Raw genomic sequence first — 18,149 nt, 5'->3', positions numbered from 1 at the left:
GAAGAAATGAAATGAATGAAAGAAGCTCTATACAAGCAAAACGAAATGGAAAACAATACTGTACTGTGAAACCAATTAAATAAGTTCGTCAAGTCGCGTGTTTGAAAGTAAAAATCGAAAAATTTGTTGGTGGCAATTCGAGGCAATGTTTCGCATTTTCGGTGACTGGCATGTTGGTTGGTGGAATTTAATTTCAAGTGTTCGTTTAATACAGGTTGGCAACGATAGAAATTACCATTTCAGGTACTCTTTAGGTGTCCGCTTATTAAAGGTTTCGTTTAAAGGAAATAAGGGAAATAAATTTCGGGACTTCGGTTACTGTCTGCTTAATAGAGTGTCCGCTCAATACGGTGTCCGCTTAATACAGGTTTCACTGTATATATTTTTTTGTTTTATTTTTTTGTTTACTTCTTCATCGCCTTGCTGTAAGGATCAGTTTGCTTTTTCATATATTGATATCTTCGAGAATCCAGAAATTAAAATGGCTTAATTCTTCCGGAAATTCTAGGAGGTGTAGGTCACGTCATTTACATAAGCTGCTTACCGTCCGGTATGTGAGTGTGATCGTCTGCAAGTCATCTTATTGCGTGCTCACATAACAGGAAACAATTCAATAGGGCATTGTTTGACTAAGGGAAAGGATTATTTTCGTTGATGACAATAATGACTAATTTAGAACGCATCACGATTTTCTTCTGATGGTATTTTTCTTTTTCACTTTTTTTTTATGAAAAAAAGAAAAAACCTTCGAACTTTTTCTAAGATCTATCTTTTAGCAAGAGAGAATGATCTAACTTATTCTCTCTTGCTTTAAGACAATCGACTGAAAACAGACTCGTTTTTTTTTTTTGGGCCAGTAGGGAGTTTAATGTTGCGTGACAGTGATTACGTGTGTGATGGAGAGTATGGAAACAGTGAAAATGTTTCCCTTTTGTAGTTGTTTAAGGTTCTGTAAATTAGAATTGAATTTTTACGAGGTAGAAATTTTAGCAGAGAGATACCGATACCAAGCCATGGATCACTTGACAGTCACTAGCACTGATTTTGCCGAGTCACGCAAATTATTTCTACCCGAAATGTTTCATGGGAGTCATTGAAACGACGAGCTTACGCATGCGTAGGTTGTAGTCGTTATTTTATAACAAATTTCCCTTCATTCTGTCCGCAATTATGTTTTTGCCTTAAAGAGGCAATCAAAACATGTAAAAGTATTATTTTGGAACAAAGGGCGTTTTTTTATTGTTTAGAGCTGGGATCCAAGATGGGTGACAGGCTACAAGCCAATACGCCGAAAGAAAGTGGCGGCTTGGTAAGTCTTGTGCTCTCGCACCTATCGATGTTGCTTGTGTTTATTTCCCTTGTTGCTCGTTAATAGCTCTGCGCTTAGGAAAACAAGTCTCTCGCTGGGAGAGCTGCAATAATTGATATAATGTGTGATCGTTTCTAGCTAAATCGCATCACATCCATGCGAAAGGAAAAGAAGAGGGGTCGAGATAAGGACATCAACGGCCACAAGGCCAAGGAGCGCCTGAAGAGCACACAAGAAGAGCCAATTTTTGACCAGGAGATGGAGGAGGAGATAGAACGAATAAGACAGCTACCTCCGGACGAATTCTCCAAAATGTTTGATAAGATGTTGGTATGTACTAAATCGCACTACTCTAACCTTGTTCGAAAAGATAAGAACTGGAGCGCGCTGTAATGCTCTGATCGAGCTGAGCCAGGGGGTATAGATGCCTACTTTCAAACTACATTCAAGAAATTGTGGAATTGTTTTTAAAATAATCGGAAGGTGACTGACCTTTTATTTTACCCAGTTGGTAATACTTGGGTTCTATGATGACCCACGAATCTCCTTATACCCTCTTTACCCTATATTTCAGACGGATAACGACTTGTCACAACTTACTTTGAAAGTTTACTCTGCGTTTTCATGAGTCCGAACAGTCGTCGAAAATAACTCGTTCATTTAAGTCACGGTAAAACATGATGAGAGGAGATATTTAGCAACATTGGACTGATTCATTATTTCAAATCAATCGATACGTTACATCTGTTCATAACATCGGGATTAAACGAGATTTAGTAATGCTACTGTGCATTTCACAATGAAGGCTGCGTTTAGTTATTATTCGTACTTGTTATTGCTTTATTCATGATGCAAACTACTAATCAGCCAGATTTCCGACGGTGCTATGATCTAAACATGAGCTGATTTGAGAAGTAAAATATATCAGTTCATCATGTGGAATATTCATAAATGAGCTGTGCTTTCGATCACTTATAATTGTACAATACCGTCGGATATAGACGAGTAACATTCGTCTTAAAAATAACTGCTCGCATATTTATGGTACAATAAGCTATCGCGGGGGGCATTTTGTCTTATATAGATTAGAAACTGGACAAAAGGCAAGTCTCTGCTAAATATTGGTACACATAGTTTTTGACAAAATGGGTAGAAAAGAAACGTTCCAGAAATAATATAAGAATATTATTGTTGTAGTCTTCAGCCGTTCAGGGTAGTAGCAATGTCTTGCTTCAATGACTTTGGAACAGTTCTGTCACTTGTTTATACATATTTGAACTTTCTCAAAAGCTCTCAAATTGCTACTGTACAAAATATACTGATTACTGCTCTTGACAAGTAAGCACACTTGAGATCCATTGTACATGTAGTACACTAGATATACAAGTAGGATAATTGCTAAAAGTATAAATAAAGGAAAAACAAGCCACAACAACCAACAAAGAAAGGAAGACAGTTCAACCTAGTTAAAACCATACCACTTTTATGCTTGGTTGATTTCTACACCACTTTGCCACATTGCTGATTCCTGATGTACAGAAAAAATATTTTTTATCATATTTAAAACCATTTTTCCATGAAATTCTCCGAGTACATGTAGATCAGGTTTAAAGCTGGTCGAGCTGTATTAATCATGAATTTAAGATGAAGGTACATTTTAGGAAAGTAAGCTGTGATCCGATTTGATTCTCACAAGGAAAATGAATAAATATATAAGTAAAAGTACTGAAGTATACACAGCTTTTCTTTTAATGGGCCACACATTTTAGAAAAAGAACATTGAAGACAGGGTAAAGTTATTGGAATCAAACATTTTAAATTGCTGTCTAAAGATAAAAATGGCCAGTTTGCTTAAAATAGGTCTTAAAATGAGGGAGTGACATTTCAGAGAACTTAGCTCCTAAATTTCCCGGCAAGGGCAGGGCCATGTCCCTCACTCCACTACTCCCCTTCCCCACAGGAAAGTGCACCTCTGGTTTTTGCCTTACTGGAAACGAATGGTCCCTTACCTGCTGAGCTAAAATTTAGGGAGAACATTGACCTCTTGTGACAGCATCAGTTTTGACAGTCTAGGATTACGTCAACTAACTTGTGGCTGAACAGATCCTTGAAACCATACCAGAATGAGCTCCATTCTGTTAAGGAGGCTGGAGCAAAAAACCATGTACATGTAATGTTGACCCGAAAATGGTCAGCTTATCTTTATTTATTTGTTGACTATGGTGTAATTTGTTATTTGAATTGTCTTGCAGGATGACATGAATCTTTCAGAAAATTTGAAGGAACCTATTCGGAACAGAGACACGGAAACAAAGGTTGAAATGCTCTGTAACTTTAAGAGGAGACAAATGGCCTCGCAGGTAAGATAGTATATTTTCTTTGAATGAAAAAAGGTAGCTGATAAAATCCTCAAAACTTCCAAAAAAAAGAGAAAAGAAAACAGGAGAAGAAAAATAGCTAGTAACGACCAAATGAAACTGACAACTTAAAGGGACTGTGTCATGATACTGCGCATTTGTGAGTTGTGACAGTAGCTGATTGTTTTTAAACCATTCGGAAGGGAGTTAGATGGACGCGAGGAAATTTACATAATTCAAATTCATTGTTTAGGACAAGGGAGTACTTCTGGACATTTAATTCGATTTTATATATCCCCATAAGGTAAAGGTGCGCACGAGCCAAAGGCCCAAACGTCCAGAACTTATTTCCGGTTTCCGTAGCATAAAGCATCCCTAGGAGTATTGCTACTCCCCCCTGGACAGGATGCTAGTCTATCGCAGCATTACCCCCCAGCAGTATGTCTCCGGTACCCATTTATACACCTGGGTGAAGAGAGACAAAGTGGAGTAAAGTTCCTTGTCTAAGGAAACAATGCTCTGGGCAAGGCTTAAACCCTAGACTTCCAGCTCGAGAGTTCGAGGTGTTAACCACTTGGCCACACACGCCTCTCCACATAATATGTGGATTCCCATGATTCATATTTCTTCTCTCCTATTCCTGAGGTAAATATGTTTGCAGCCGATAAGAAAATAAGATTTACAGGGCTAAAAATAACGGACAGCAGGTTGCCGGTCATGATGACCGGCCAAATATTTTTTAGCCCGGACAAACCCGGATTCTGGCCGGTCGAATTATGAATGCTATAATATTTTTTTTGCCTAAGGAGTATCGAATTATGCTGGAAATAGATCGTTATTACTACACTGACGTTCACATTTTTGACAGCAAGTTGGTGAAAAATGCTTTTGCACATTGTAGAGCTCCTTTCCACGGTTTTTGCATGTTTTAATGTTACGTTCTACTTTGAGTATCATCCTACGGTGGTGTCTGAAGTCTCTCAAGGTAAAAGGTGAAGCGTCAATCCTTTTTAAACTCTCAAGGTTCAGGAAATGGAATACACATACAGTTCAACAAACTTTAAGAATTACCAAAAAAAAAAAAGTTTTGGGTTATTTTACAAAATCTTCACATGATTGTTTTATGTTGATGTTCCGAAATGAACATCGGTCAAACTTTTTTCTTGCCTGGCACGTGATCGAAAGTCACTTCAAAGAAGAATCATCGCTAATATTTTTGGCAAAGAAGTTGATTTGCATTGGCAAGAAGTTTGTTCCAAAAACAGCGTGTTTATCATTAGAAGTCAGTAAATATACAGCAGAGCTTTCATTTGGGTCATCGCGCAACATTTTATCGCGAAGGGCTCAAATGTCAACAGAAATTTGCATAAAGTTGTTTACGAGAACGAGGTAGACGACGACGACCTTCCCTCTTGATTAGCTTAAATTTTTATCACACTATTCTGGAATCGAGTCTTCAAACGAGATTGATATTCGACGTAAAATAAATTATTATTAATCGATGCACTAACAATATTCCCGGAGAAACACAGGATGACCTGTTGAGAATTGCGATCGATCTGCCCGAATTCCGTCGAAGGTCACATTACTGATTACTGCAAAGAAGAAAGTACAGTATGACTTGCGACGTTGCGTTACTTTTCAACTCAGTTTGTTATTCACTTTGTTGCATTTCATTACGACATGACGACATGAAATTAATTTATTGCGACGTTCTTTTCATTAGAAGGGTTTAGTGCAAAGCAGCAAAATAAGCCAAAGAAAAAAGAAATCATTGCAGTGTTATAGAGCATTAAACGACAACTGTATGGAAAATAAAATGTTTGTATCCAAAAATGACCGCTCAAAATGACCAGCAAGACCAGAGTTTGACCAGTCAAGTCCGCGATCAGGCGAGACATTGTCCGTTGACCGGCCGTTATTTTCAGCCCTGATTTACAACCCTGTCCTGTTTTGAAACAAACATTTACCTACGTGTACTTATCGAGGTCTTTTACAGACCCAGGCAAACTAATCAGTCTCCGATCTGCTAACAAAATTTGTAAACAAACCTTATATTAGTGTTCGATCTCCCTGTTCGTCCTATATAAACCTAGAAATACCTGCAAATAGTGCCTGACTGGTGGCCAAAACACACAGCAGATAAGTGTAAAAAATTGAGCAACGTTGAGCATAAATTTCAACTTCCTATCAGCAACAGAACAAATTCCTTCATGTTGTGTCGGATCATTGTTCCGCAAAACAAACGTTATTGAGTAGAACACATAAAGAAACCATGGCTCGAAGTTCACGTCAAGGCTGTGCCCTAAGGAAAATTGAAGGGAGCCCAGTGCTCTGAAACTGTAAAATCTAGGGTGGCCAGCATGTGATTTGTATGAAAAATCTGAGATTTTCCAGTTGCCCAAGGGCAAAAGTTAGGCTTCAGGGGCCACCGGGCACAGCCCTGCACTTGCAAAGTTTTGCTAGTAAGATTTTTTTTCACTAGCAAACTGGTGAGACCACTAGCAAATTCTTTTGTTGAAATGTCAATGACCATATCTGATATAAAGATTAGAACTGATATTTTGCACAGCCTATCTATGAGCTGAAAAGTTTAATAAAAAAAGTATTAAATATTATTTGGCGTCCTTTGTCGTTGTCCTCCACCTGTCTACTTGAGCTCTGGGGTGATAATCAGCCTGTTTTTTTGGGCCCCCAATTTAAGTTAAGTTTTTTAAAGTTATTTTTGACATAAGTAATGAAAACAGTAGCTACAAAACTATGAGGAACAGCAACTACACGTGAATGTGCATGGGTGGCAAAGAGCCGTGGTGCAATACTGCTGGCCAGTGGCTAACAAAAAATGTGCTCTTCTCAGCTCAGCATCCGCTGTTTTATTAGCCTCAGATGTTGTCCTTACATTCCTTCTTGCGTTCGAACAGCTTAATTCTCCAAATGTTTGGGAGACATGGATGATTCTAACTCGCAAAGGTTTGCTAGTGGAAATTTTTCTCACTCACAGATTATCAAAATCACCTGCATTTTGCGAGTTTGTGAGCATTTTTGAGTCTTGGAAACTAGATTATAAGCAGAATATTCACGCAACAATTTATTTTAAAGACAAACAGCAAAGGTACAAGGATCATTAATTTAAAGTGTACCAGATCGGTGAAGATCATGCGGACTGTTTTGTACTTTTTGGTAAAACCACAGATCAGGGTCAAAGCGAATGCCTGTTAAAACTTTTCATGTTTAATGGATTCTTTTCTCAAGCCTCACATCTTCCTGTACAAGAATATATTGATAGGTTTTCTCCTTCTGATTCCAGTCACACAAAAGAGTAATCAGAAGCTTCACTCGCCAGTGCGTCCACGGCTGTATCAAGGAAACCACTTTTCAACATTCTTTAAACATGTACCGTTTAAAAACTATCCGGCAAAGGTAGATTGTTGACTGGAGAAACTTAATAGACAGAATTATGAGAGCCGTTTGTAGGAACACAGACAACAACGAATATGGCTTTGTGCAATTCTCCTCAATGGCTCCGAGAGTAGGGAAATGCCATAAATTTGTCTTTTTCATAACAACTGAAAACCAAGTATCAACCAGTGAAGAAACCCAACAACTGTTTATGAGGATACTGCAGCTGAAAAACCACACATGCCTTTGATGGTAGAGTGGTCTCTAAGAGGATTGCTCATGTTAGTTATGAAGGGCTGAGAAGGACAAAGGTAGTTGATCACCTGTAAGGCATTCAGGAACTCATAAATATGCAGGCCCGGTGGTTCAAACCTTGGATAGTCCTGTCCAGAGGATAAATCACCATCCAGTGGATAAGACAGTATTACTAGAAACAATATGTTATCTGCTGGAGAGAGATTTATCCAATGGATAACAGCCAGATTTAACAAAGATAATGTATGGTCAAACAAGAATTCAAAAGTGCATGGAAAGAACTGAGTTCACAACTTAGATTGCTTATTTTGCTGCTCTTACCATTTGCAAGTTGACTTTTCGATTTGTGCTCACTATTATCACTGCTGTCTATGCTTATATAAATCTACCTATTTCCAGTGCTGGCTGTTCATTAGAGAGACTCAATCTTTCAATGGGCTACAGCATTGTAACTCTTAAGTTACCATCTGCTTTTGAATAATGGGGTATTATTAAGCTATTTTTAACCAGCTAGCCGTGGGGCGTTTTTACAAGGCTATGAAATATTTGGTGACTGGACAGGGTTGGGCTAGTGGGGAAAATATTTGTCATAATATTTTTGCTTGGAGCTCAAACTGACCTGGAGACAATGAGTGAAGTAAGGCTCTGTCAGTCTAACCCTTTCACTTGAGAAAAATTACATTATAAAATAACATGTGAGTGTTTTTTTTTTGACAAACAGAAAACATCTCATGCTGGCTTGTCCTCTCCAGATGATTATATTAAGGAACTTGGTAGAAATGATGTGTCAGGAGAGCATCTACTGAAGTCACTACAGTCTGTCCGAGTCTCTCTTACAGGGAGACCACTCAGGTATGTTGGGGGGCCTGGAAAACTTTAATTTCTACGTTAAATACAGGGCTGTCTGCAGGACAGAGGGAAGCAGCATGACCCAGTGGTTAGGGTGCTGGACTTGCAATTCGGAGGCCCCGAGTTCAAGTCCCATGCTGACCACTAGCTGGATTTGTTCATGGTAGTACTGAGTTCAAATCCTCGACCATGCTTGTGAAAAGCCAGCTGGCATGGTTTGCCTCCGGCCAGTTGGGATTCTTAACCCTGTTAAGTTTGATTTGAATGATTTGTTTCAGGCATTTGCTCGGCCTCACTACCAGTAGTGCTATAAATAATACCAAGGGTAAATTTTAGAATTATTATTATTATTATTATTATTTTTCGTGTGTTTCCTATGAAAGTAGCCGGGATTTATCTTGATAGCAGCTGCGGGAAATTCCCAGCTCAAGGCCCTTGGTGGCAGCCTTGTAAATATTTTTATACTATTAACTCTTAAGTGGAGGTCTGTGCCATGATTGAAGGGTTTTTTAAGTGCAAAATACAGGGTTGGCACAGTCTTGAAAAGTCCTTGAATTTAAGGGGAAGTCCTTGAAAAGTCCTTGAATTCTATTTTTCCTTGAAAAGTACTTAAGTCCCTGTGCAAGTTCTTGAAAGTCCTGGAATTTTCTTCAACTTTGAATGTAGTGGCCTGGAAAGTGTTTTTTGACTGCTTCACGACTGGAAATACTTCTGCAGTTGCAGGCTATGCGTGTGTATAAATACATGAAAACTCAAGGGCCTTGATTCGAGAGAAATTGCATCATTGCCAGAGATCAAAATGGTGTGTCATTTCAATAATCACCTAAAATAAACCGCATGCTCATCACAAGACTCATTTGCATACAATGAAAGTCTAAAACACCTGACCAGTTATCCTCACCATCAAAGTTTTGCTACTTAAGATTCTTCGTTTTTTTTTTACCACTGAAGTGTACCACTTGTTCCAAATTAATCAAGCTTTCAAGCAATAGAATTTGTGGACCGACCTGTTCTGGAAAAACTCTTAATCGCATTAATCTTTCCTAAGCTTTCTTTGCGAAACATGTGTGGCTTCGGTCATACAATGATTCTTATTCCTAGTTTCCTCACTAAGTCTCTGCTAGGATTACCTGGGACCATGATTCCTGTTTTGGGTACTAAATACGAAGAAAAAAAGGCTTGCAGATTATGAGTCTCACTGCTATAAATTTTCATCTTCATTCTAAATGTTATGCTGTAGTCAGCGACTTAATTCTCAATAAGAACTCCTATTGTAGGCCACATCCAAGAGAGCAGATTATAGTAGGGTGTGAACTGATCCCCCTTTATAATATTGTCTTAAGTAGTCTTCGTTAAACTTACATTAACAATGGCGTTGCTTAGTGTAGGTGGGTTCCCAGGATGTCCAGGGGCTTCCACTTTTGGCACAGCCAGCCCCTCGATAAAGTTACACCCCCATGACTGGCAGACCCATGCCCTCCAGCCATGAGCCCCCACACCAATGGAACCAGGCACCTGTCACACTGATTTATTAGTGGAAAAATACAGGGGTGGAAGGGATGGGGGTAAAATAATAATCCTAAGGCTAAACGCCAAAAAAATGCTTTACTGAGCACATGGAGGTGGTGCAAGCAAGGCTGACTGTGCTTGAGCCAAAACACTGACTGCTGACCATGCCTGCGCTCCTCGTTGTTAACTGTGTTAAATAAATTTAACTTCATTTAAACTTATGTTTACAACATTAATTCATTGTAAATAAAAGTGAAAAAAATTAGGTCTCAGAGCAAACAGTTTTTGTGATGCCAATGTCTTCCTCCATTATACGTTGCATCATGTTAATGTCAGACGTTCATGATCCTCACAGTGAATACCATCCACTTCTGCAGTTTATGTGCATCAAAGTACATGTATGTGTATTGCCGCCGTCATCTCAAATATTCATATAATTTTATTCCTAAGAATTTGCTTAATTTATAGCCATAATTATGGCTCATTTGGAGACTAACAGTTTTCTGATTGTTTCAAAGCTGGATCCAGGAGTTTGGTGAGGAGGGAATGAAGATTTTGCTCAAACACTTAAGAGATGCCTGTGAAAAGGAGGGAAATGTGGAAAAAAGAATACAGCATGAATGTGTGAAATGCTTAAAAGCTTTCATGAACAATAAGGTAATGATTTTCATTTTCATTAATTTTGAGATTCTTAATGTTACTTTTTTCGGGGAGTGAGTGCTTCAATTTGGAATACAGCACTGACGATTTCTTCAATTAAAGAAGAAAATGAAGTTGATTAAGAAGGTGAATGAGACCTTGATGCTGAATAGGGTGATTACTATTATGGAGTGTGATTTAGCTTCTTTCCTGGTGCAATCACAATGGAAACATAAAATAATGAGAAAGACTTTGAGGAAAATTTCAAGGTATAAAAAGAAAGAATTCCATTCCTCATTTACCACAACCCAGAAAAGGCCTTGCCATTCATTTTTTGAGTTAAGCATCACGAAAAAGGTCTTTGCAAGTGGATTTTGTGTATCTGGGATGTTGATAGTTGTAGTTAGTCTCGCTTGCGTTAGCAGCAAGACTCATAATCTGCACACGTTTTTTGTTGTATTGAGGACACAAAAGGGGTCATTGTGCCAGGCGTTCCTTGCCGAGACCGTGGAAACTGGGACTAAGAATCATTGTGATCGAAGCTAAGCATGTTTAGTGAAAAAAAAACTTAGGAAAGATTGAATTTAGAGCTTTTCCAAAACGTGTCAGTCCACAAATTCTATTGCTTGAAAGCAGTGATTACTTTGGAACATGCGAACACCACTGAGTGGTCGAAAAAAAAGTAAGAATCTTAATAAGCAAAACTGCGATGGTCAGGTGTTGTTAACTCTTATTGTATGCAAATAGGTCTTGTGATGAGCATGCGGTTTATTTTCGGCGATGATTGAAATGACGTGCCATGTAAATCACTTTTTTGATCTCTGGCAATAGTGTAATTTTTCTGGAATTGAGGCTCTTGAATTTTCATGTATTTATACACACGTATAGCCTGCAACCGCAGACGTATTTTTGGTCATCTCTAACATGCGCACTAAATCAGTTCATAAACAAATGAAAAGTATTGACGTCAATGAAGTAGGAAGTAAAAAACCTTTAGCGAGTAGATCCTATTTGGTGTAGAATTAATCGCCTCCTCGTTTCTTGATCTTATCTCCAAACAAGCGAGACTGAATGCCTCTGTTCTTATTCAGATTAAAATGGCTTCATCCTATTTTTGGTTCTCAATTTCTTTTGTCTGCTAACCCTTATAATCAATTATGATTGTGAATTATGTCTGATCCCTAGTTTAAAACTATTCTTATCTGATTTAATTTCAAACTCAAACTGTGCCATTTGAATATGCTATATACAGTGGAACCTCACGAACCTCTATATAATGAAGTCCTTGATAGAACAGACAATTTTCTTTACACCAATAATAGTAAAATATATGAAAAAGAACCTTGATATAACGAAACCTCGTTATGGCGAACAAAGTTTGATGGTCCCTTGGCCCTTCTTTAAAGCGAGGTTCCACTGTACAAGGTAAAAAACTGCTTCATTTTGCCTTGTTTTCATTGTTACTTATTGGTGATTTTCAGTATGGTCTTAACATGGTTTTTCAAAGTGAGGATGGTCTGACCTTACTGGCAAGATCAATGGATGCGAACCACACAAGCATGATGACTGATGTTGTCAAAGTTATGGCTGCCGTTTGCCTTGTTAAGTAAGTCACTCCTCACCAATAATTTGCTATGAAATTATGCACCTATCAATGTAAACCCCGTCGGGGGGAGGGGGGAGTGCGGGCAAGGGGTGGGGATTTGACAAATTTTAAAATTTTTTGATCAAATTCCCCAGGGTGGGAAACGAAAGGTCAATCAAAAAAGTCAAAAAAGCCCCCACCCCAGGGAAAAAATGTAAACAAACAATACTATAATACTATATAAAACGAATGAAAGAACATTTCAAAGTATGTTCTTACTACTTTTATTTAAGGTTAACGGCGTAAGCTCCGTTAAATTACTCGCTGTAATTAAGTATTTTCTCTCTCCACTAGCATCTCTTGATCACTCCAGGAAGATTGACCGTGCTATTATATTAATGAAACGTAAAATGCTTTATAACATCGGCTCAACAGGTCGGATCAGTGACCTGTAAAAAATCCTCTGACTTTCATGGTAGAATTCGATTTCAATCGAGGTTTACAATCAGATGGGAACTTGAAGATAAAAACTTTCTAAAAATAGACATTATCTGTTTAGCTGACAGTGTAAAGTATCGGATTATGGCCATTAAAATAAATGAAAACTTCATAACTTTCTCCAACAGAGTGACTTTCAGAAAGCCTCGAGGGATGGACTTGGTTACCGCTTCTAAATTGATACCAGGCTTCTATCAACAACACCAAAAGCTTTATTTGCATGACCATAAAGGAATTACAGTATTGCAAAAGCTATTAGTCTAAATTTAAGTACTAATTCAACTAATTAGTACGTGCAAAACATTACAAAACGTCACAGTTCTCATTCATTCATTCATTGATATTAATTTGGTTCTTAATTCAAAGCATTGCGAGATAAATGAAACTAATTGACAGTTAATTAAATAATCAGAGGAATTCATAAGAAGAGATATTAAAGTATCGTGTGAAAGTGATTTGAAGTCACGTATTTTAGTTTCTAGTTTGGAGAAAAATATGTCTCTGATCTGAGAATAAGCCTTACAATCTAGTAAGAAATGATTTTCATCTTCGATTTTGTTACTTGTACAAAAGTGACATATCCTTTCATTGCGAGGAATGTTTTCGTATCTACCTGTTTCAATTCTAAGTTGATGACTACTTATTCTAAATCTAACTAATGCTTTTCTCGAAGGGTTTTTTCTTGTTAAAACTAGGTACGGCAAGGGGCTATAGTCGTCTTTGATTGTACAATAAAAACTGAGTTTTTGTGATTGTTGAAGGGTCTGATTCCAGTAAGAGACGTATTTATTTTTCATTATGCCGATATACCTATTAACTATTGAGTCACTCAATGAATTACAGGAAAAGTCATAGTTTAGATCATAGTAGTCAACCATTTTCATGAGATTAGAGTAAAAGCTAGTTTTTCCGTTATGATGAAGGTCAATTGAAATTTGTAAGGCCTGTTTAACTATAGAATCTTCATCTTTACCTCTCAGATAGTCTAAGTAATTTAGAATCTTTTTATTTATATCAATGATCATGGGAAATTTACCGAGTTCAGCTCTACAAGCAATGTTGGATGCCTTGTTATGTACTTGTAAATAACGTTTACAGAATTGCAAATGGGTTTTTTCAATTGCAGAGCTGTCCCAGGACTTAAAATCTGATTTAACAAAAGCACCCCAAACTTCACTGTTGTAGGTTAGAATTGGTGAAATCATAGAGTCAAAAATTTTACACGCAAGTGAGGGCTTAAGATTATTCAAATCCGTGTGCCGCCTGAGGCTGAAGAGCGCGTTAAGAGCTTTTTGTCGGAGATGTTCAAGCGAAAGTGTAAAATTTCCGGAAGATGTAATGCGAGTTCCTAAGAAAGTATAGTTTTGGACAACGTCGATTACTTCATTGCCTATGCGGAAGTTATGTTCACATTTTCGTGTGCATCGTTGAAAAATCATTATTTTGGTTTTCTTAGGATTTATTCTAAGCATCCATGAGTTGCAATATGAAGATAGTACGTTAAGGCAGTTTTGTAGACCAAGTTTGGATCGCGATAATATTATCAAGTCATCTGCGTAAAGGAGAGAGTTGAGTCTGGTGCCATTTGGTAACACGAAGGGGTCTGATAAAACATTGTCAAATGAGAACGCTAGATCGTTAAGGTATAAGTTAAAGAGCAGAGGGCTTAAAATGCAGCCTTGCCGCACTCCTCTTGCGTATTGAAAAGATCGTGTTTTGTTATTTCCAATCCTGAGAGAGCAGGTAGACTTCGAGTATAGACTCTTAATTAGACTATAAAACTTTCCTTGGACATTGATCTTAGATAACTTATAGAGAAGCCCATCATGCCAAACTGAATCAAAGGCTTTCCTAAAGTCAACAAAACACGCATATATTTTCTCCTTGTGACAATGGACATATTTGTCTATTAATGTTCGAAGTGTGAGGACATGATCTGCTGTTCTATTATTTGCTAGAAAACCAATTTGAGACTTGTGAAGTATATTATTTAAGTCAACGTGCTTTAGAAGTCTCTGATTGAGAATTGAACAAAATAGTTTTCCAATACAACTGGAAATACAAATTCCATGGTAGTTTGATGGATCGCTTTTAGTACCACATTTAAAAATTGGTGTAATGAGGCCATCACACCACATTTGGGGCATAGTTCCTAAGTCGAGGACCGTGTTAAATAGTTTTAGATAAACAGGCATTAATTCGTTTAGGCTAGATTTGATCATTTCGTTTTTGATTTTGTCTGAAAAAGAAGATTTGTTGTTTTTGAGTTTTCCAGCTGCAGTGCGAATTTCACTTTCAGTGATGAGGTAATCCAAGGAGTGAGATCGTGTCGTAATGTCCTTTGAATTCTGCAACTCATCTATAATTGCTTCCTGCTGTTCATTAAGGGGTTCATTCGAGTGCAAAGATTGAAAGTGGGACATCCATTTTTCTTCAGAAATTGGAGGGGTGTAGGTTTCCTTCATACTGTCGTCCATTGACTTCAAACAGTTCCAAAAGCTCTTATTGTTCGAATTTTCCACCGTATTTTCAAGTTCACAGATCTTATTGCTATAGTATTCGTTTCTCTTATGTTTCAAAAGGTTTTTATATTGTTTTAAGACGTTGTGAAACTCTTCCCTGAGGGTATTGTTTAGAGGATCTCTATGTTTTTGATTAGAAAGTTTCCTCAGTTCATGTCTTTTATAGCGGCATTCTTTGTCGAACCATTTTTTGTTCGAAGATATTTTGCAACGTCGCTTTTTTGCTGTCTTGATCTTCAAACAGCGTTTGGCGGTTGAAATAAGAATATTTTCTACAGCATGAAGGTTCATGTCAACATTTCTCGTGATGGTTGTAGTATTCATAAAATCGTGGATCATTCTTTGAATGTCTTCAGACTGTAATGTAGCTCTAAATTATCGGTTAAAGTCAAATGTCCCGACCCCGGGGTAGCTTCGCACGATCAAAAGCCCGACAGGGGGACAGTCTCAGGCATCAAATCCCCTCGCCTTGCCCGCACTCCCCCCCCCCCCCCCCCCCCACGGGATTTACATTGATAGGTGCATTAATCAAAAGAAGTGTAAAAGTCCTGGCTAGCTTTGAATATCCATACATCCTTGAGACCGTCATGTTAGGGGCATAGTGTCCATATTCCCACATACGCCCATGTGTACATGTACAGCTGAAATATGGAAAAAAAAATTTCATTTCTTGGAAAAGCATTTTTATCATTAAATCGGGATAACTGATGTATGTACATGTATCAGTCAAAATTAATATGGATACTGGTGCCAGCCTTCACAGGTCAGGTGAGCAACAGCGTCAGTCTTATGCACATTTGTTTTAATGTTAAAGAAAACTCTTCTGTATGTAGAATGATGAATACAAATAAGATAATTTTAAGGAGCCCTGTTCAGTGTAATGTTGTTGGTCAAAATGAAATTCAAGTGGTAGAATTGCCTGAGTGGGAATGAATTTTTCTGGAAGGTGGTAAATTTCACTAGGAATTTTCATTTATATCAGTTTGCCATGAGAACATTGCAGTTCACTGTGGGGCCAGGAAATCTTCTCCAAAACTGGCAGTTCTGTGGCAGGACTGGGGGACCTAGCAAGTGTGTCTATGAGACTTTCCATGCGCTACAAAACTTCTAAATTGCACTTGTTACTAAAGCTATATGAAACAAGTGGCCTTCTTTTAAGGAAACAACACTAGTAATCAGATTTGTGTTAATTCCAGGCACGCGAAAGCCTTAGAAGCAATCACCATTTGTGGAGAAGTGGAAAACAGGGGAAGATTTAGCAAAATAGTTGACGCTCTGCATGATGATCACACGAATCTAAAGGTAAACACATATCCTAAAAAAAACATAAGTTTACTCCCTTTTGGCTCCTGTAACTGGTGTTGTTGTTGTTTCTTTTCTAACCTTATGTAATATATTTCTTTAGTTGCTTGGTTTTTGGGTTTTCAAATGTTGCAACATTAGACAAGAGTAGACATGTTGGTGCAGCAGATGTTTCATGGTTTTTATAATAATAATTATTATTATTATCTCTCTAGGTAGCATGTGTTCAGCTTATCAATGCTTTGGTCAGTACCCCTGATGACTTGGATTTTAGATTGCATCTGAGAAATGAGTTCATTAGAGAGGGCATGACGGAACCTTTGCAGGTTTGTTTTCAACAGTGTTAAAAAAGCAAGGGTCGGAAAATGGTTTTAAGATTTTGGTGTAATTCATTTTGCTATTCTCTTTTGTACATGGTTTTCTCTATCTACATTGTAGGAACTTAGAGATCTTGAAAATGATGATCTGAATGTCCAGTTGGATATCTTTGAAGAACACAGAGATGATGATTCAGTTGAATTCCAGCACAGATGGAAAGACATTACAATAAATTTTGAGTATCCTTAGAACAGATTGTAGATAATTTGACCAGGGTTCGCACAGTCTTAAAAAGTCCTTAAATTTCTGTGTGTGTCCTTGAAAAGTCCTTAAATTTCTGTGCTGGTCCTCGAAAAGTCCTTAAATTTTTTTGCTGGTCCTTGAAAAGTCCTTTAATTTTCTTTGACTTTGAATGTAGTGGCCTGAAAAGTTTTTTTTAATGCTTTTTGGTTGTCCAAGACAGAATGTAAATCATAGCTTAGAGAATGTAAAGGTGATTTACATAACGCCTTTTGGGTTTTAAGCAAGAATTAACTATCAATTTAAGACAAGTGAACTAAAAAATGTAGAGAAATTGATGGAGCAAAAAGTTCATGCATTTAAGTCCTGTAAGCTTGGACTGGGAATGTACATTTTTGTACAAATCTGTGACTTACATTCCTGGTACATGGTCCTTGAAAATCGAATGTGGTCATTGAAAAGTTCTTGAAAAAGCATTAAGAATACTTGTATTTTTTTGTATGAATCCTGTTGACTAAACGTTTTGACAAGGGCTCTCCTTAGTAATAGTTTCAAGAAAAATCTGTTGAACTTATTATGAAAGATTTATGTCACTACTATCAGTGCATTTAAGACTGAAATGATTGTTTTGTTTCTGCGTGTTACATAGGTATTGGTTTATGTGTAAAGTAAATTTTCATATTTAATTGCAGAGGCTATGAAGTTTTTCTTGACAGTTTCTACCTCTGCCACCGCATAAATTGTATTTATAGCCTCGGTACTACATCAGGCTTTCCAAAGTTGTGGCGAACTGCAGGGCCTGCAAGTATTTGAAGAAAATATTCTACTTTGGCTTCTCTAAGGCAGCTTAAAATTAATAAAGAGGCGCATAATTGTATAATTAGTAGAGGCATGTATTACCTTGAAGACAAATTCTTGGCAGTTTTAAAAACCTTAACAGTTGATTAGAGATCCAAATGAGATCTACCAGATTCTAGTAAACGTTGTTTCAGATACACAATCGGAGAACATGTTCCTTTCCATTCTCCAACATCTGTTGCTCATCAGAGATGATGTTTACGCCAGGTATACTTTTGTGTTTATCTTAGAGAGATTTAGAATCATGTGTACAGCAAAATAATGGTAAACGTCAATTTGTACCACATGACCTAGTTTTCCTTTTACTTGTCCTTTACCATTCAGTTTTATAAATTATCTGTGCAAATGCGAGTGGTTTCATGGAAGGATCATCTAAAAGAATTGGACAGTTTTTATTTGCTCATTTTCCCAATTTAAAAAATTGTCAACTTTAATCTGATGTTTACCGTTTACCATCAACTTGATTCTAATCTCTCCATTATTGGCTAAGGGCCAGTCTAAGAGAATCT

At 37.5% G+C, this 18,149-nt stretch overlaps 1 protein-coding gene across 1 annotated transcript in view; it reads left to right on the top strand.

The window, feature by feature from the left end:
* Positions 1 to 1,114: 1,114 nt before the first annotated feature.
* LOC140948540 (protein diaphanous homolog 2-like) overlaps positions 1,115 to 18,149 on the top strand; it is a 34,291-nt gene continuing 17,256 nt past the window's right edge. The window contains exons 1-10 of the mRNA XM_073397790.1: positions 1,115 to 1,309; positions 1,448 to 1,639; positions 3,562 to 3,669; positions 8,042 to 8,172; positions 10,197 to 10,335; positions 11,799 to 11,923; positions 16,119 to 16,224; positions 16,440 to 16,550; positions 16,663 to 16,781; positions 17,731 to 17,847. Of these exons, the coding sequence (XP_073253891.1) occupies positions 1,262 to 1,309; positions 1,448 to 1,639; positions 3,562 to 3,669; positions 8,042 to 8,172; positions 10,197 to 10,335; positions 11,799 to 11,923; positions 16,119 to 16,224; positions 16,440 to 16,550; positions 16,663 to 16,781; positions 17,731 to 17,847 (1,196 nt within the window). The 5' untranslated portion in view covers positions 1,115 to 1,261. The remainder of the gene's footprint in view (positions 1,310 to 1,447; positions 1,640 to 3,561; positions 3,670 to 8,041; positions 8,173 to 10,196; positions 10,336 to 11,798; positions 11,924 to 16,118; positions 16,225 to 16,439; positions 16,551 to 16,662; positions 16,782 to 17,730; positions 17,848 to 18,149) is intronic.

The sequence above is a fragment of the Porites lutea genome, chromosome 9 (genome assembly GCF_958299795.1).
Source record: "Porites lutea chromosome 9, jaPorLute2.1, whole genome shotgun sequence".
NCBI lineage: Eukaryota > Metazoa > Cnidaria > Anthozoa > Scleractinia > Poritidae > Porites > Porites lutea.
Note: the sequence above shows the minus strand (reverse complement) of the source record. Positions and strands in the feature narration are given on the sequence as shown.